The sequence below is a fragment of the Ailuropoda melanoleuca genome, chromosome 17 (genome assembly GCF_002007445.2).
Source record: "Ailuropoda melanoleuca isolate Jingjing chromosome 17, ASM200744v2, whole genome shotgun sequence".
Lineage (NCBI taxonomy): Eukaryota > Metazoa > Chordata > Mammalia > Carnivora > Ursidae > Ailuropoda > Ailuropoda melanoleuca.
In genome coordinates, this window is record NC_048234.1 from 2,093,860 (window position 1) to 2,112,635 (window position 18,776).

At 57.0% G+C, this 18,776-nt stretch overlaps 3 protein-coding genes across 5 annotated transcripts in view; 1 reads left to right on the forward strand and 2 right to left on the reverse strand.

The window, feature by feature from the left end:
- CLDN7 (claudin 7) overlaps positions 1-1,003 on the reverse strand; it is a 2,791-nt gene extending 1,788 nt beyond the window's left edge. The window contains exons 1-2 of one of the 2 annotated variants that reach the window (XM_034647201.1): positions 809-1,003; positions 28-696 (exon numbers count right to left, since the gene is read on the reverse strand). In XM_034647201.1, coding sequence (XP_034503092.1) covers positions 28-250 — 223 coding nt within the window. In that variant the 5' untranslated portion in view covers positions 251-696; positions 809-1,003. Of the gene's footprint in view, positions 1-27 lie in introns of both variants that reach the window. The other variant, XM_034647200.1, reaches the window with a different exon arrangement.
- A 10,266-nt stretch (positions 1,004-11,269) lies between these two features.
- On the forward strand, positions 11,270-17,119 carry SLC2A4 (solute carrier family 2 member 4). 2 transcript variants are annotated; one of them, XM_034647085.1, is made up of 12 exons: positions 11,270-11,544; positions 12,453-12,458; positions 12,860-12,976; positions 13,103-13,275; positions 13,364-13,488; positions 13,604-13,719; positions 13,816-13,978; positions 14,066-14,253; positions 14,420-14,524; positions 14,638-14,739; positions 15,188-15,391; positions 15,849-17,119. In XM_034647085.1, the coding sequence occupies exons 1-12, from the start codon at positions 11,512-11,514 to the stop codon at positions 16,050-16,052; spliced, it is 1,536 nt and encodes a 511-aa protein (XP_034502976.1). In that variant the 5' UTR covers positions 11,270-11,511; the 3' UTR covers positions 16,053-17,119. The 2 variants fall into 2 exon arrangements, with proteins under 2 accessions (XP_034502976.1, XP_034502977.1); XM_034647086.1 differs by lacking the exon at positions 12,453-12,458 and having other exon boundaries at positions 15,849-17,118.
- Positions 17,120-17,417: 298 nt separating this feature from the next.
- Positions 17,418-18,776, reverse strand: part of YBX2 (Y-box binding protein 2) — a 9,052-nt gene continuing 7,693 nt past the window's right edge. The window contains exons 7-10 of the mRNA XM_034647267.1: positions 18,638-18,738; positions 18,259-18,436; positions 17,890-17,974; positions 17,418-17,792 (exon numbers count right to left, since the gene is read on the reverse strand). Of these exons, the coding sequence (XP_034503158.1) occupies positions 17,924-17,974; positions 18,259-18,436; positions 18,638-18,738 (330 nt within the window). The 3' untranslated portion in view covers positions 17,418-17,792; positions 17,890-17,923. The remainder of the gene's footprint in view (positions 17,793-17,889; positions 17,975-18,258; positions 18,437-18,637; positions 18,739-18,776) is intronic.

Here is an 18,776-nt window from a genome sequence, read left to right on the forward strand (position 1 = left end):
CCCGCCCCGTCGACCCCGCGGCCTTACCAGACAGGGCGAGCACCGAGTCGTACGATTTGCAGCTCATCAGGCCCGTGCTCTGCGTGATGCATTCCATCCACAGCCCCTTGTACATGGCCTGGGCCGTGATGATGTTGTCGCCCGCGTACGAGCTCATTTGCCACTGCGGGATGGCGGTGCACGCCACCAGGCCCACCCAGCCCAGCAGAGCCAGGGCGAAGCCCAGGAGCTGCAGGCCCGAATTGGCCATGCCTGCGCTCAGAGAAGGCTGGGGACGCCGGGCGGGCGACCCTGCGGCAAAACAGACAAAGCTTGGGGGGTCAGCCCCACAAAAACACAATTTGCAGTGGCGTCTTAAGTCACCCAAAGATAAGTTTTTGGGTCAGGTGATTCCAAATCTTTTTATCACCCAAGAAAACACAAATCGATCCTCCCGGCGGGGCGAGGGTCTTCACAGCTCAAGGAACAGGCTCCGCCCGAGCACTGATGGTCGAAAAAGCGATCCGCGAAGGCCTGGCGGTCCCCAACGGCGCTCCCGGCGACCCGACCCAAACAAAAGGCGGAGGGGCAGTGTGCGCGCGGTCCTGGAGGTTCGAGGTCCCCAAAGTACCCCGGGCTGTCGGCCCAAGGCTGCCGTGCGAGGGAGAGGCTGCACAGCCGTGAGCGGGCAGGTGCGGGCGGACAGGTGCGGCGCTCCTGGGTATATGTAGGGCGTCAGGGGCGCGCCCCCGCGGGCACCCGGAACGCGGGGCGGGCCGGACCGGAGGGGCGGCCGAGAGTGACCTGACGTCACCGAAGGGACACTCACCTGAGCCGGAAGTCCTGGCCCCCCCCACCCCAGGTGAAGAGGAAGAAACCTGAGCGCCAGGGTCACGCCCCTTCTCTTGCCGGGCTGGGACTGCGGGGGCGGGGGGGGGAGAGGTGGAGGCTTCTCGGAGTTCCAAGCTCAGAGTCAGCCCCTCTAGACTGGACTTCCCTCGGGCACCAGGATGCCCCTCACCTGTCCCCAGCAGGTGCGCCGCGGATACTGCAGAACCAGAGCTGGGGGACGCCCGCGGCCCCTTGACTCCGCCTTCCCACCCTCCCATCCCCCCGCAAGGACTCTTGGTTTCTCCTCCAGGCGCTCTTTGTCCCGCCCGACTTTCGCCCCCACCCTCTGCTCTTTTTTTTTTTTTTTCAGTTAGCTATCCTAACCGTCCTCAGCTTCAGGAACCCTAGCTTCAGTCCCTCAACTCCCGCACTTCGGCAGTGTCCTTGGAGTCTCCATTTCCAGAGCCACCGCCCTGAAGCCGCTGTCCGCCCCCTCCTATACTGCCCTCCAACTGACACCTGGCTTCCCGGCATCGTGCCCCAACACCCCTATCTTCCTGGCTCCCCATTCCAGTCCCTATCCCTGACATAACTTAGTGCCTGGGCCCTTCACGCCCCACCTCCCGGCCATCACCTATCCCCCCAACCCGCCTCAAGCCTCCTTCCTAGCAAAGGAGCAAAAACACTGAGGCCAGAAGTCAGAAGAAGGCGGGGAGCAGGGTAAAGCCTCTCTCGATTCCTGGCCACACCTGTCATTACCCTCCCTTGGAATCTTTCCAGACCTGTTCTCCACTTTCTCTCTTCTCTGTCCCTGCAGCCATGCACACATTTCCCTTTCCTTCCTTCTGAGCCGGGACCTGACCCTGTGCGCCTTCCCTCGTCTGGCGGCGCCGTCCTCCTTCGCGTCCAGCTCCCTGGTGGCCTTGGGGTCAGTCCTCAGACTCCCACGTGGCCCTCGGGCTTCTGCTCTCATTCTTCCGAGACTGTTGGCCCCAGGCCTCCCTGCGGACATCTCTTCCAAGCGTCTCCATTCACTCATCCCTCCCTCACCTCGTGTCTTCTCCCCTTCCTGCCTTTTCCACGTCCCAGTCCGTGCCCCTCCCTCTGAGTCTACCTTCGAGCCCCTTCTCTGCCCAGGAGCCCAGCACTGCCGCGTCCCTGTCCCCTCGCCCAGAGTCCTTCCGACCACCCCCCCGCCCCTGCTCTCAGACTCACACCTTCCCATCTTCCTCTCCATTTCTCTCCCCTTTTCCCCTCAACTCTCTCCCATTTCCCGTTTTTCTTCCCCCTCTCAACCATTTCTCTGTAATGCTCTCCTTTTATGCAGTAGAAATATTAAAGGGCTCCGGCACTAAGCTAATTACCCTGCTGTTCTATAAAATGCAGACTTTATCTTTTTTTAAGATTTTTATTTATTTATTTGACAGAGATAGAGACAGCCCGCGAGAGAGGGAACACAAGCAGGGGGAGTGGGAGAGGAAGAAAGGCTCCTAGCGGAGGAGCCTGATGTGGGGCTCGATCCCATCACGCCGGGATCATGCCCTGAGCTGAAGGCAGACGCTTAACCGCTGTGCCACCCAGGCGCCCCTAAAATGCAGACTTTAATGAATTATTTGTTATTCGTTTTTATTTTTCTACTTTTTTGATTAATGGTGAGTTGTTTTTTTGTTTGTTCGTTTTTTAAGGAGCTTTCCAGCTTCAGAATGTTATGTTCCTCGTTACTGCAGCATATCCAGCTTGTCTCCAGGCTCACTGCCGTTACCTCAGGCCGACTGACCCCCTGCCTGCACACCACAACTGTCCCCAAACCCACGGCTCTGCTTGCCCGCTTGTCCCTCTAAAACCCATTCTCCGGAAGCGAACTTTTGCTTGTTCATTTCAAGCTTGGTCTTGTTACCTTCTGTTTAAAATCCTTAAAATCTTCCAGGGGCGCCTGGGAGCCTCAGTCTATGAAGCATCTGCCTTCGGCTTAGGTCACGATCTCAGGGTCCTGGGATCCAGTCCTTGCTCAGCAGGGAGTCTGCTTCTCCCTCTGTCTCTGCTGCTCCCCCCTGCTTGTGCTCTCTCTCTCTCTCTGGCAAATAGATGCCCTATCCTGGCTTACCGGACGACCCCTCAGTCACACTGGCCTTCTCTCTGCTCCTGACATGCACCACTTCCCTTCCCACCGCAGTGCCCTTCACACACTCTGTTCCCTATGCCTGGCTGCTGTCCTCCATGCACCCCCACCCGCCTTCCTCTACCCAGCTAACCAAATGGTCCCTCAGCCATCCTCTCAAATAGCACCTCTCCCGGGGAAGCCTGACCCCCCCCCAATATCGCCGGCTGAACGCTCTCTCACTCACGGCTACTGGAGGTTTAACTTGCAAAGTTCTTATCACGGTTTCAAACTATTTACTCTGCATGGTTATTTATTCAATGTCAGGCTCTCACTGTAGACGGTCCGGGTTTATCGCTAATAAATATTTGAGGAACGCATGAAGAAACTACAAATGAATGATATTTTTCATCCACGTGTTCAACAGGTATTTCCTGCGTGCCTGTATAACGCACCAGGCCCCATGCTCGACGCCGGAGTCACAGCTGTAACAGGACAGATGAGGACACTGCGGTCTTGTCACTCAGCTTCCAGAGGTAGGACGCAGACCACAGAGACAAAAGCAAAATGGTGCATGTTGTAAAGGCAATAAAATGCAGCAATGCGATGAGCAACCTTAGTGCCGTTGACCTTTGGGGCCAGATAATTCTTCGTCGGAGGTGACTGCCCTGTGCTTTATAGGACGGCTAGCAGCGTCGTTGACTTCCATCGGTGAGATGCCAGTAGAACTCTCTTCTGAGCCCCTTTGTGACCGTCCAAAATGGCTCCAGACATGAGGGGAGGGGCAAGGAGCCACTAATTTCAAGTGTGACCAGTCAACATCAGTGTGGATGTTTTGCTCTATTAGCCTTCAAGTGAACGGTTGGGTACAAGGAGCAAGGGGATGGATCGTTGGACTTAACCGGGATTGGGATTTTGCTAGAGAGAGAGAAGGATTTTAAGGTTATTTGCATAAGAGTGTTTCATATGTTGGATGGCAGACAGAAATTGGGTAAGAAGGAAAGTAAACATAAGAAGGGTTGGTGGAGGGGTGCCTGGGGGGCTCAGTTGGTCAAGCCTCTGTCTCCAGCTTAGGTCATGATCCCAGGGTCCTGGGATCAAGTCCCGCGTCAGGCTCCCTGCTGGGCAGGGAGCCTGTTTCTCCCTCTCTCTCTGCCTCTCCTCCTGCTTCTGCTCTCTCTCTCTCTGTCAAATAAATGAATTAAATCTTTAAAAAGGGGGGGGTTGGTGGGTAGTGAGAAACAGAGAGGGTCGATAGTTTAGAGGTCTCCATGAAGCGAAGGGTGTGGGATACATGAGACCATGAGCTGGCAGGCTGGGAGGTGATTGTCAGAGGAGGGAGGCTTGAATTCAGTAAACTGGGGGAGGCTGTTTTGGAAACAACAAAGCCTAGCGTAGGGCCCCGAGGACGGGCTGAAGAGAAAGCTCACCGGAGATGACAGCGAGGGTTGAGAGGACACATCCAGGTGGAGCCTGACTGATGTTGACATCGACAACAGTGACGATGGGAAGAGAAGATGGGGAAGATGATGACCCAGGTGGGGAAGTTCAGGGCCTGCGGCGAGAGGCCAGGCGGGAAGACCCTAGCAACCATGAGAAGTGGTGGGCGATGTACTTCCAGATGTGAATTTCAAAGGAGCACAGGATTTTGAAGGACAAGGGAAGAATCGTGATCTAACCTGGTGAGCGGGGATACCCCCAGCTCCAGACCCTGAAGCATGTGAAATGAGACCAAAAATCACCCTCTATTAAGAAACCTGCTGGGGAAGGATGTCCTCCAAGGAAGGTCCAGGAAAGGAACCTTCAGAGAAGAGGCTTGTCATATAGGGATGATGATAGATGTCTAGTTCAGAGTTTGAAAGACCAGGTCTGGCTGGAAGCCTGGGTTCGTTGAGGGGATATACAGCACAGCATGGGGGGTGAGGGGTGAAGGGACAAGGGAAGCAATCGGGCATGGGAAACCAGCCTACTTGTTTGTTTCTATGGAAAAATGCATTCTAGCTCCGAAAAACTGATGAGTAAGTGAACTTTGGAAACTTGCAATATTATTTTAATAGTATCCATTGTTAATCCATAACTAACTGTTATACTGGTTGCTGATGATTATTTTACTGATCAGACCTAGAAGCTGTAGGCCCAAGGCAGACAAAATATTGCAGGTTTCCACTCCATCTCATCCAGGAATTTATTCTTGTCTCAGTCATCTCATCTACAAAACGAGAGTGCTAATATTTTGCCTGTTTAGGGAAGAGGAAGCTGGGGCAGATCATTCGCTGTGGTTCAGCCCGGAGTGCATGTTTGAGATAGAGATCGGGAGAAGGAGTGAAAAGGTGAGCAGCTCACCTTATAAGGCCAGGGTACTCTTGGCTCTGCAATCAATGAAGAATAACATAAGAGAAATACTGGGGCACCTGGCTGGCTCAGTCAATAGAGCATGTCACTCTTGATCTCACGGCCGTGAGTTCGAGTCCCCTGTTGGGTGCAGAGATTACTTAAATAAAACTTAAAAACGTAATAATATGGGGCGCCTGGGTGGCATAGCGGTTGGGCGTCTGCCTTTGGCTCAGGGCGTGATCCTGGCGTTGTGGGATCGAGCCCCACATCAGGCTCCTCTGATATGAGCCTGCTTCTTCCTCTCCCACTCCCCCTGCTTGTGTTCCCTCTCTCGCTGGCTGTCTCTACCTCTGTCAAATACATAAATAAAATCTTTAAAAAAAAAAAAGTAATAATAAAGAGTCATCACAATCAAGGACAAGTTCTCCCAGGAATCCAAGTGCTCCAATATTAGAAAATCCATCCATTTTAATCCACCACATTAATTGACCAAAGAAATAAAACTCTATGGTTACCTCAACTGATAATTTTCAAAAATATTTGATAAGGTTCAACACCTACTTATGATAAGAACTTATGATAAGCAAACAAAGATTAGAAAGGAAATTCTTATACCTAACGAAGAAGTATTAGGCTCATCTCTTTTATTTTTGGGAAAAGGACAAAGAAGGTCACTGCTATCCCTTTTGTTTGGACAAAGTCCTGGAAGTCTTGATCAATAATACAAGGAAATAACTAAGTAATACAATGACTCAACGGGACAAAATAACAGTGATTTGCAGATGATATAGTTGTCTACTTGGAAAAGCGAATAGAATCAAGAGACACTATGAGGACAGGCAAGGCGTTCAGCAAGGTTGCTGTGTACAACATCCCAAAAAAATAATAATAATGACTATACCAGTAATAACCAATTAGAAAAATGCAATATAAAAAAAGAAAAAAGAGGGGCGCCTGGGTGGCACAGCGGTTGAGCGTCTGCCTTCGGCTCAGGGCATGATCCCGGCGTTATGGGATCGAGCCCCACATCAGGCTCCTCTGCTATGAGCCTGCCTCTTCCCTCTCCCACTCCCCCTGCTTGTGTTCCCTTTCTCGCTGGCTGTCTCTCTCTCTGTCGAATAAATAAATAAAATCTTTAAAAAAAAAAAGAAAAAAAGAAAATGTAATATAAAATAATGTTCAATTTGCCTCAGTGACAAAAACTAGAAAGTATCTAGGAATTAAGTATTCGCAAGACCTCAGTAGGAAAAAAGAATTATTTTTAATAAAGGACATAGATGACTTGGATGAATAGAGATACAGTCCATGCTTTTTTTTTTTTTTAAGATTTTATTTATTTGACAGAGAGAGACAGAGAGTACAAGCAGGGGAGCAGGAGAGGCAGAAGCAGGCTCCGCCCTGAGCAGAGAGCCCAACACGGGCTTGAACTCATGGCCCTGAGATCAAGAGCTGAACGCTTAACCAACGGAGCCACCCAGGTGCCACATTCCAGAGTGTAAAGGGCTGACCATCCTAACTGTTAGTGACGGTGTGGAGAGACTGAACTCACACATTGCTGATGAAATGTAAAATGGTACAAACACGCAAGAAAACAGTTTCTTCTGAAGTTACAGATCCATCTGTAATATTACCCACTGTTCTGCTCCTAGGTGTTTTCCAAGAGAAATGCAAGCACAGCGCCCATACAAAGACTTGTACATGAATGCTCCCGGAAGTTTTATTCCTAATAGCCTAGAACTGGCAATAGTCCAAATGCCCATCAACAGGTGAATAGATAAGGAAACTGATCACCACTGATAATCGAATCAATATTTTTCAACAATAAAAAGGAATGAGCTCTTGATGCATTCAGCAACATAGACAAATTACGTAAAGCGGAAGAAGCCCGACAAAAAGAGCCCCTTCCGGGGCCCCGGGTGGCTCAGTGGGTCGAGCAGCCCCCTCTTGGTATCGGCTTCGGTCATGATTTGAGGTTCATGGGATTGAGTCCCGCGTCGGACTCCACCTTCAGCGGGGGCTCTGCTTGGGTTTCTCTCTTTCCCTCTGCCCCTCCCCCTGCTCACACTCGCGGGTGCGCGCGCTCTGGCACGCTCTCAATCTCTCTCTCTCTCTAAAATAAATAAATAAATCTTAAAAAAAAAAAGAGAGAGAGAGAGTACATTCTGTGTGTTTCCATTTGCATAAAATTCCAGAAAATGCAAAGTGCTCTACAATGACAGTGCGGGTTGCCTGGGGCGTGGGTGGAAGGGCGGTAGGGAGCGGTGACAAGGAGGTACAAGGAAACTTCGGGGGATGATGGATATGTTCATTGTCTTGATGACGGGGACGGTGTCATGGGTGTATACATCCGTCAAAACTTAACAAATCGTACATTTGAAGTATGCCCAGTTTATTGTGTGTCAGTTATACCTCAATAAAGCTGTTTTTAAAAGGCAAAAAACCTTCTTTGGTTGGATCTCCTCTCAGCAGTGTCTGAATGTTACATTATTCAACTTCTCATTTTACGGGCGAGGTAAAGAAGGCACAGAGAGTTGAGGTAACTTTCCCAAGGCCCCAGTGTTACTAAGTGTCAGAGCTGGGGCTCAAACTTAGGCAGCGTGAGCCTGGAGTCCAGACCCTCTGGACTGGCAGGGGAACAGTGTCGCACAGCTGATGGACGTGGAGACGGGGACAGCCATTCTTCAGAGCAAGCTGGTAGTACTGAGTCAAACTGGGTATAAGTATGCCCTGTGACTCAGAAATCCCGCTTGTGGGGATAGATGGAAATAATCGTAAACATACGCAGAAGCAGAAATCTATCTGCCAAAGAACCGCTCATAGGAGCCCAGGACAAACCTCGTAGGAAATGTGCATTGCCACATTCTGCATCGCGGCTGGGGACTGCAGACGACATGGGTGTTCACCCAGTGGGATTGCAAGTAAAACGCGGTATGAGTGATACTGTGGGGTACCGTGCAACAAATCTGGTCATTACAAAGCATGGATGAGGTTTAAAAACACAGTGCTTACAGTAAGTAGGACCAGAATGAAGTATATGACGCTATTTACATGAATTAGAAATGTTTGCACACAAAACAACTGATTTTTTAAAGATTTTTTAAAATTTATTTATTTGACAGAGATAGAGATATCCAGTGAGAGAGGGAACACAAAAAGGGGGAGTGGGAGAGGAAGAAGCAGGCTTCCAGCAGAGGAGCCTGATGCGGGGCTCGATCCCAGAACACGGGGATCACGCCCTGAGCCGAAGGCAGACGCTTAACAACTGCGCCACCCAGGCGCCCCTCCCTCCTTTTTTTAAACAAAAAGTAAGCTCTATGCCCAACATGGGGCTTGAACTCACAACCCTGAGATCAAGACAGGCACACTTACCAACTGAGCCAGCCAGACACCCCCCAAAAAAAGAATCCTTTTTACAATAAAAATAAGACACAGATCAATGAAGACAATGAACACATGTCATTAATTCAATCCTCTGCACCCAGACCCTGATCTATAGACAAAATGCAGAGAAAGCACAGAGAAGGGCCCTGTCATTGCTGGAACTCAGGAAGCAGGAACTTCCAGAAACTGGAGGCAAAGTGGGCCAGTGGAGTGGGAGCTGGAAGCAGTGTTTGTGGACGTCCCCCGGCTTTCTCAGCCCCCCGGCCAATCTTTTACACACCATGGCCTGAACCCAGCCTGAAGGCGGTGGTCACAGGCGCTTGGAAAACAAGCCTGCGGGGATTAGTGCCCCATGGTAGAGGGCAGAGTTGAGGAAAGACTGCAACTGGTTTGATCAAATGGGCCAAGCATCACTCAGCAAGGTCCGCACACACACCGCTTTGGCTGTAAGGACCAGACCCTCATTTCATTCATTCCACATTTGCTGAGTGCCTGCTGCTAGGCTGGGTGCTGGGGACACAGAGGGAAACAAGGTGACCTTCTACTCTCAAGGTTGAAGTACAGAGAAATGAAGATAATCTGCATCAGGGACACGTGGCTCTCTTTTTTTCCTGGAGGAAGCCAACAAAGCTTTCACGGGGGGGGGGCATTTTTTGAAGGGTGACTGGGAGTCTCCTGGCGTTCCAGAATGAGGGATTGGTACAGCAGAGGCACCCAGGAGAGAGATGGCGTGGTGTGTCCCGGGTACAAGGAGTTAGGTACTGACTAGAACACGAGGAAAGTCTAGAAGGTGAGGCAGAGATGGGACGAGAAAGACAGGAGGTTTTGCTTGCCCTGGAAAGGGATTTGAACTTGACAATGGGGGCAAAAAAGAACCACTCACTTTTGGGGAGGGAGCGATGAGATTGAACTTTTTTTAAATTGAACTCCGCCCTCCACGTAGCGGAAAGTAGGGAAGCAGGAGGTAACGGTGGTCTGGACCAATGCGGCAGCAGCACAAGGAGAAAACCAGATGACTGTGAGTTAGGGAAGTCAACACACCGACGCCGGTAACTAGATGGATGAAAGCGGGGAGGAGCGGGTTGGTGGAGGGGAGAGGAATCCTGACCTCCAAGATTCCCAGGGTGGCTAACGGGATGAAGAAGTTAGCAAGAAGAGGGGCGCCTGGGTGGCTCAGTCGTTGGGCGTCTGCCTTCAGCTCAGGGCGTGACCCCAGGGTCCTGGGATCCAGCCCCGCNGGGTTGGTGGAGGGGAGAGGAATCCTGACCTCCAAGATTCCCAGGGTGGCTAACGGGATGAAGAAGTTAGCAGGAAGAGGGGCGCCTGGGTGGCTCAGTCGTTGGGCGTCTGCCTTCAGCTCAGGGCGTGATCCCAGGGTCCTGGGATCCAGCCCCGCATCGAGCCCCGTATCGGGCTCCCTGCTCCGCTGGGAGCCTGCTTCTTCCTCTCCCACTCCCCCTGCTTGTGTTCCCTCTCTCGCTGGCTGTCTCTCTCTGTCAAATAAATAAAATCTTAAAAAACAAACAAAAAAAGAAGGTAAGAGAAAGAGCAGGTTTGGACATGCGGATCACGCGAGCTGCCCCGCGCGGGCGGTAGCTGAATCCTCGGATCCGGGGCTCCAGAACGCGGCCTGGGGTTGGATGTAAGGAAGGCTTGCAGAGGTGGACCTGCGAGGGTCAGTGGGCCCGAGGCGACGCTGCCCGGATCCGCTGCGTATCCTCGCTCTCCCTGCAGGTGGCACTACAGCCCCGCGCTTCGGAGGCCGGTTTGCTGCGCCGCGCATTGCGCTCCGATCCCGACGCGCCAACTCTCAGGTTGCGCCCTCCTCGCTGGGGGTTCAGACCCGGAGCGGCCTCCGGGGAGCGTGTCCAAGTCGTCCACGCGGCCAGCACATTCGTGGCAGCTCAGGGACCTCAGGCTGGTGGCGTGGTTGGTGTGACCAGCTGTCCCTCGGGCCGCCTCCAGGAACCAGTGTGGGGAACGGGTGCAGGGGAAGGGCCAGACAGGCAGTGCCCGGAGCACGGATGCACGGAAGGAGGACCACCAAGCCCAGACACGCAACGCGCTCGGAACGGAACTTCCTGTGTCCCAGGGCCGTCCCCACGGGGGAAGCGTGTCTCGGACCCTTTAAGGCTCCATCTCCCTGCCCTCCCCCGCCCGGGACAGGCCGGGACACCCGGGACCTGACATTTGGCGTCTCCCAACGTGGGAGCTAAAAATAGCCGCGGTGGGTTACTCCAGGCCATTGCTCCCCAGCCACCCCGCGCGCCCGCTCGCGCGCGGTCTCAGGCCCCCGAGTTTTCTCCGGGGCCAGCGGACCTGCCGCATCTCCTCCTCCCCGACCCCCGGTCCCCACCCGCCGCCCCTGACTTTCCAGTGCTTCCCCAGCCCCAAGCTCGGCCGCTGGACGGACTCTCCACACGAGGTGGGGCGGGGCCTCCTGGGTCCCGGGACCCTTTTCCCCAAACTTCGCGGCCGCAGGCGCGCAGGCACCCACGGGGCGTGTCTCGCCGGGCACGCTGGGGAGGCGTGGCCTCGTCCGCCAACCCGCTCCCGGGTCCCAAATTCTAAACCCCAGGCTTAGGGAGGGGCGTGGCTTTCTGGGGTGTGCGGGCTCCTGGCCAATGGGTGCTGCGAAGGGCGTGGCCCATGGGGGCAGCGGGGGCTCTTCGCATCTCTCCCCCAAGCTGGGCTCCGCCAGATCTCCGGGAGACCTGCCGCTCTCTGGATCCTTGGCTCGCGGCAGTGGGTCCCGCCAGGCTCGCCCTCTACACTTCGCTCCGCGACGCCCGTCGCCCCCGGGCCTTCTGCTCGCCAGGCCGGAGCCGCCGACCCGCAGTCGCCTCCCTGTTAACTGCCGCTCCTGCGCCTCCGGTTCCTAAGACGAGATGCCGTCGGGCTTCCAACAGATCGGCTCGGAAGTAGGGTTCAGCATGTGGGGGCGGGACGGGGGCACAGGGCCCGCTTTTCTCGGGCTGGGGTCGCGGTTGGGGTCAGCTAGGGGGCGGACCCTGCGCAGGCGCAGGGGGTGGGGGAGCAGGGGGCCTGGCTATTTATACCCGGGCTGGACAACCCGTGACTGGGATTCCAATTCTTCCAAAAGGCTGAGTGGGTCTGGGGGGACCGTCCGGGGGCACGGGCCACCCCGGGATTTCTCGAGTCCAGGGTTCGCCCCTTTCTCCAGGGCGCGGCGGGGCGCGCCCGGATCGGGGGGGGGGGGGCANCGGATCCAGCCCGAGAAAGCAGATCCAGGCGAGTCTTGCCCCCCTGGAGCTGTCCGTGTGTCCCGGCTCACGGGAAGTTTTTCGAGGAGCAGAGGCTCTCGTGGGCCCCCCACCCCCACTTCTGGCGGTCCTCCAGGACGCTGAACTTTCCCTTGGCCGCAGGGTTGGTGGAGGGGCTGAGGGGAGTGTCAGCCCCCCCTCCCCCAGCTCAGGTTTCCGCTTGGAGACAGTCTGTGCCGCCAGCAAGCGGCCACCGCCGCCACCGCCCCTCGCACCACCTTCCCGCCCCCATCCCCTGGGCACAGCTCTCCTAGGCAGAAGCCGGGCACGGCCCCCCGCCGCCCTGTGGCGGAGCCTAGAGGGGGAGGGAAGGCCGGGGCGGAGACAGAGAAGGCCACCCCAAGGGCCATATGCGGGGAGGAATGACCGTGATGTCCTTTTTGGAGTCGCCCTTCTAGAGCGTGTTGGGAGCCTCCAGGAACCTGCTGAGAGCACCCCCAGAGGGGAGGAAAGAGGACAGAGGCCGATGATAAGACACTTGGCGGTTTATAAATCCAGCAGTCAGGAATCCCCTTAGCATTTGATTTTTATTTTTTCGCTTTCAGGGACAGGTAGGCAAAGCAGGCAACATCACTCCTATCGCCCCTACCCCAGAGGAAACCTAGCTTCAGAGCCGGGAAGTGACTTGCCCAAGGTCACACAAATCTGAACTTAAGTCTTAAGGCCAAGCCTGTTCCAAGGTCACCAAGAAATGGTGAGGCCGAGATCCTCAAACATTTCTCAGCTTGCTGGACTCAAACACCCAGCTTCTCCTCCGTGCCCGGTTACTGTGGCTTCTTCCTGCTCCTGTTTACACTGAGGACTTCGCTCGATTCCTAATATGGCCCAGTTTCCCTCACCCAACATGTTGGATGGAACCCAGCATCTTCAGGCTCCGGCTGGGCCCGGGCCCCTGGCCGAAGGAAAGAAATCATGATTCCATGTGACCTCCTCTCTGCTTCTGCCTACCCAGGACGGGGAACTCCCTCAGCAGCGAGTCACTGGGACCCTGGTCCTCGCTGTCTTCTCTGCTGTGCTTGGCTCCCTGCAGTTTGGCTACAACATTGGGGTCATCAATGCCCCGCAGAAGGTGAGGGGCCTGCTGCGGGCAGAGTGGGCTGTCCAAACAAGGAGGGCAGGGGACAGCAGGGGAGAGCCGAGGGGGAAATCTCTGCAGGCGGTCACTCCTTCACTGTCTCCCCCACCCCCCACCCAGGTGATCGAACGGAGCTACAATGAGACGTGGCTGGGGAGGCAGGGGCCTGAGGGACCCGGCTCCATCCCACCAGGCACCCTCACCACCCTCTGGGCCCTCTCTGTGGCCATCTTTTCTGTGGGTGGCGTGATCTCCTCCTTCCTCATTGGCGTCATCTCTCAGTGGCTGGGAAGGTATGGGGCTGGCCGGCCAGGGTAGGGGGGGCAGAAAGGCGGCCCCCGCATGGCACCCTAACTCTCGGCCCCACTCTTTGCCTGCCAGGAAGAGGGCAATGCTGGTCAACAACATCCTGGCTGTGCTGGGGGGCGCCCTCATGGGACTGGCCAACGCTGCTGCGTCCTACGAGATGCTCATTCTGGGACGGTTCCTCATTGGCGCCTACTCGGGTACCAGCGACGGGCACCACGGCCCTGCCCAGCGCCCTGCTCTCCTCCACCAGCACTGAGTTTGGGGGTGGGAGGGGCCCTGTGCCCTCAGCCCTTTCTTCTTCCCTCTGCCCAGGGCTCACGTCGGGGCTGGTGCCCATGTACGTGGGGGAGATCGCTCCCACTCACCTGCGGGGCGCCTTGGGGACACTCAACCAACTGGCCATCGTCATTGGCATTCTGATCGCCCAGGTGACTGGGCCTGGCCTTACGGGTGGCTAGGCAGGGGGTTGAGTGGGGCTCGCATTGAACGGCCTGCCCCCCTTCCTTCCCGCCCTGCTCCCGCAGGTGCTGGGCTTGGAGTCCATGCTGGGCACGGCCACCCTCTGGCCCCTGCTCCTGGGCATCACCGTCCTGCCCGCTCTCCTGCAGCTGATTCTGCTGCCCTTCTGCCCGGAAAGCCCCCGCTACCTCTATATCATCCGGAACCTGGAGGGGCCCGCCAGAAAGAGTGAGCTTCCCCCGCCCCCACCCTGCCAGCACCTGTCCTGCCGGCCCCCCTCCCCCGCCTCTCTGGCCTGACCCTCGTCACCTCCAGGTCTGAAGCGCCTGACCGGCTGGGCTGACGTGTCTGGCGCGCTGGCCGAGCTGAAGGAGGAGAAGCGGAAGCTGGAGCGGGAGCGGCCACTGTCCCTGCTGCAGCTCCTGGGCAGCCGCACGCACCGGCAGCCCCTGGTCATCGCCGTCGTGCTGCAGCTGAGCCAGCAGCTGTCTGGCATCAACGCTGTACGTGTGTGGCGGCCTCGGGTGGGGCAGGGCCGAGGGAGCTGCCAGCCCCCCCCCCCCCCCCCCCCCCGTGTTTCAGACGCGGGGTAGGTCCAGCGGGCTGTGGCTGCCAGGGAGGGAGGAAGGGACGTGCCTGCCAGCCCCTTTCCCGCTCCTCCCGTCCTAGGTTTTCTATTATTCAACCAGCATCTTCGAGACAGCGGGGGTAGGGCAGCCGGCCTACGCCACCATAGGAGCCGGAGTGGTCAACACGGTCTTCACCTTGGTCTCGGTAACCGCTGGCGCCCACCGTTGGCTTCGCGTCCCCCGCCTGCCCCAGCCCCCCAGTGTCTCTCCCTTCCTGTGCCGCGGGCGCCCCCCGCCAAGCCCTGACTCTTGCGGCAGGTGTTTCTGGTCGAGCGGGCAGGGCGCCGGACGCTGCACCTCCTGGGCCTGGCGGGAATGTGTGGCTGTGCCATCTTGATGACCATAGCTCTGCTTCTGCTGGTGAGCCCTGGGGACTGGGAAGGGAGCCGCGGCCCGGCCCGTGGGAACCCCCCGGCCCGGAGGCTCTGTGCCCGTGCAGGACCACTCCTCCACATAGGCCTTTGATCCCCGGGGCCACCCGTGTGCTCCCAAGGGACCCTCCCTTCCTCTGGGAGGAAGCTCAAGTACAAGGCTGGCGGCCAGGAAGGAGAGCCCCTGTCCAACCTCAGGCACAGTCATTCCTTGAGACCCAGCTTTAGGACCAAGAGAGAGTGGGCTGCTTACCAGCCGAGAGGGCGTTCACCTCCCCTGTGCCCCGAGTAGGGCAGGAATAGGACAGCCAGCCTGCTCTGAGCTGCTCGGAGGCCTGCTCTGACCTGGGAGGCCAGGCTCCTCTGTGAGCTGCTGGGAGGGGTGCGTTTCAGTTCTCTGCACGACCTGAACTCCCGTCTCTCCTCGCCGGCGGCAGGAGCGTGTCCCCGCCATGAGCTACGTCTCCATCGTGGCCATCTTCGGTTTCGTCGCGTTCTTTGAGATTGGCCCTGGCCCCATCCCCTGGTTCATCGTGGCCGAGCTGTTCGGCCAGGGCCCCCGCCCAGCGGCCATGGCCGTGGCTGGCTTCTCCAACTGGACGTGTAACTTCATCATCGGCATGGGTTTCCAGTATGTCGCGGTAAGTGCCCGCGTCTCGTCCCTGGCTCCCACCCCGTAGGCCAGAGGGGGCACGTCACAGCCAGCCCACTTGGCTGTCTGGGGATCACTTTGGTGGACCACGTGGGCCCTGAAAACCACCTGCTCGGCCACAATTGAAGGAATGAAGGGAGGCGAAGTACATGGGCTAACAGCAGAGGTGCCTTCGACACCAACTGTGGCCTCACTTTCTTAGAGTGAAACGATGAGCTTTGCGTGCCTACTGGGGGTGGTTGGGAATCCACTCGGAGCAGCGCGACTGCACTGCGGACGGCCAAGGGGAAGACGGAGGACGGGAGGTGGGGCCCAGACAATCCTTTCTTCGCTCATTCCCGGTCGCTTCCCTTGCCCGGCCAAGGAGCACCTGCCCGGGCCCTTAGTGCCCGGCTGCCTGAGACCAACCAGCACCCCCCCCACACCTCTTTCTCCACCTGTCCCAGGAGGCTATGGGGCCCTACGTCTTCCTTCTGTTCGCCGTCCTCCTGCTGGGCTTTTTCATCTTCACCTTCTTAAGAGTGCCTGAAACCCGAGGCCGGACGTTCGACCAGATCTCGGCCGACTTCCGCCGGACGCCCTCTCTCTTAGAGCAGGAGGTGAAACCCAGCACGGAACTCGAGTACTTGGGGCCCGACGAGAACGACTGAGGGGCCGGGCAGGGGTGGGAGGGCCGTGCTCTCGCCCCCCTGGAGACCCCTCCTCTCCTCTGTAGCACTTTGGCCCTCTCTTCCCCGTTGCTTCCAGGGTGAAGCCCCTGCAGCCTGGCAGAATCGGGAAGCTGGAGGGAAGGGTGCTCCGAGCACCCCTCATTCCCCTCGTGTGACTCTTGGATTATTTATGTGTCGTGGTTAGGCTGTGGCCATCAGGGTGGGCCGTTCTCCCGGCTCATCCCCTCCCTCCTCCGGAGCCCATCCCACCCCCACCTGGCCTCCTTTCCAAATACTCTCGCCCCCTTGCTAGAGAAGGGGGGGTGCAGGGAGGAGAGGCCCTGGGGCTGACTTCTTAGTGGGTGGAAGGAAGCAAGGAGCAGGATTGAAGAAGAGAAGTGGCTCCTCCCACTTGCTGGCACTTTCTGTGAATTCTTGCCACACAGACTCTGGGTGAAGGGGGTCCTGTCTTGACCCCTCCCAGACAGAGGACGCACCCTCCCAAGGCCTAAACTCACCTCTGCTGGCAGGCTCAGCTCTCTCGCTCAAACTTCCAGGGCAAGAGAGCCACGTGCCCATGCGTGGTGAGAGGGACTGCTCCCCAAGGCTGCCGGTGGGGGTGGGGGGCCCTGCTCTTGCCTCCTCTCTCCTCCTCAAGGCTGTTCTACCCACAAGCTTTTGACCAACTAAGGGAAAGAGGAGTTTGAAAGGCTGCCTGTAAACACGGGGTGGGAGGAGCCTTCAGATATTTTTGTATATGTTTGCAAAAGGGATAGGGAGAAGAAACCAAAGGTCTGTTGTACTAAATGTATATATATATATATAGAAAGAGAGAGAGATCCATACATAAAGTCACCACATGCAACACGCGTACTGTCATGGAGGCACCCGGGCATGGGCTGCACAGGGACCGCAGCTCCCTGTCCCCCTCTGCGTCCCTCTGTCCACCCTGTCTTAGCTCGAGGCCCAAGGATCCTCTGGGTGTGGTCACTCTGCCCCCACTTAAAAAAAAAGGCAATGACTAGGAGCTTAACTAAGCCCTACACCGAACGTGGGGCCTGAACGCACGACCCCAAGATCGAGAATGGCATGTTCTACCGACTGAGCCAGCCAGGTGCCCCTGATCATTGCTTTCACGAACAGTAAATGCTCAGTGAGTTGTAGCTGCAATGGCAGCCGCTGCCCTCAGCACTTCCAGAACATTCCTGCAGGGGAGAGGTCAGCCCCGGTTACAGATGGGAAGGGTGAGTCTCACGGGGGAGGCACCTCCAGAGGTGCAGGACGGCTCAGGATGCCGCGCCGCCCCCTTCGGCAGGGAGTTACCAGCCATTCTCCACAAAAAAGAGGACGAGACCGAGGCCGAGGCCATGGGGAAAGCCTGTTTTTGTTTTTACTGGAGGCTTAGTGGTACATGACGGTTCATAAAATGGCTTCAGGGGTAGGGGCTAGAGGGGAGACAAAAAATAAACTGGGGTGGGAAAGAAAAACAACCAGGAGGAGGTAAGAGCTGGCTGGTTCCTTCTCAGCCTGATTTAGGGGAGGGAGGTGATGCCTCTGAACAGTAGGATGGAGCCCTTCCTTCAGCCCTTGGTAGGGGAGAGAAAGAGCAAAAGGCTGTTCCTTCGGGCCTCCTGAGTCTCAAGGAAAAGGGGAAAGCCGGTGTTTTGATGTCATGAATTATGGGAGGGGGGAGGGGGTGCTGGGTGGGGTACAGGGCAGTTGGAAAAACTGGCAGATAACCTGTGTGAGAGAAAGACAGGGACAAATCGTGACCGGTGACCCGTCCTCAGGCCCCAGCATCCCCCCTCCCGGCCTGCCCACGGGCGCAGCCACTCACCAGATGGTAGCTCTGGGGGTCCTTCGTGTTGGAGTCACTCCAGTATGGTGGGGGGGGGGTCCCCACTGTTGATGGGGGCCGAGGTCTGGAGAGAACAGGGGTGGTCATCTGAAACCCTCTCGTTCTTGAGAGCCCCCCAACTCCAACCTTCTACCTTTTTCCTTCCCATTCCTCCCACCAGCAGGGGCTGAGGCTCCAAGCAGAGCTAGAGAGGAGTCTGGGGTTGGGGGGGCACCTGCTGGAGGTGGTGGACCCAGGAGCCTGGGCTCCCTGGTGTTGGGTGGGGGGTGGACAGGGAAGGAAAGGGAAACAGGCTCGGGCCTTTTCTGTTACCCCCCTTGCCCCCCACCAAGCAGCCCATGTCCTCACCTCCGGGGCTGTGGGCTGCCTGGATCCGGGGGGCTGCTGCCGCCGACGCTGGAAGTATGGGCGGTTTCGTGGGCGCTGGGGCTCAGGCCGGGAACCATCAGTGGGGCCTTGGCTGGGCTTGGTCTCTCCATCCCCACCTTCTGTGGTAGGCTGCTGGGGTGGCCTGGGGCGGAAAGGCCTGGGGAGACAAGTAGGGGACCCTAGAGGGGGCAGGGAGCCTGTGTGTTCCATCTCCCTCCCTGCTTTCCCACCGCTCTGGGCATCACTCAGCTGCCCTGCCCCCCTTTGTCACTAGCCTCAGGCTCCTCTTAGACTCATTCTTCCCCTCCCCCCAGTACTGGACGGCAAGGGGAAGACAGCCCCAGAAAGGGAGTTTTACCTTCTGTACCGAGGCCGGAATCTGGGAGGGGGGACGCGCTCGTCTCCCTGTTGGTCCCCCTCCAATGGGGCTGTCTCTTTGGGCTCTACCCCGTTGGTGCCCTAGGAACACACAAAGGCCTGGGGGAGGGGGGGGGGGA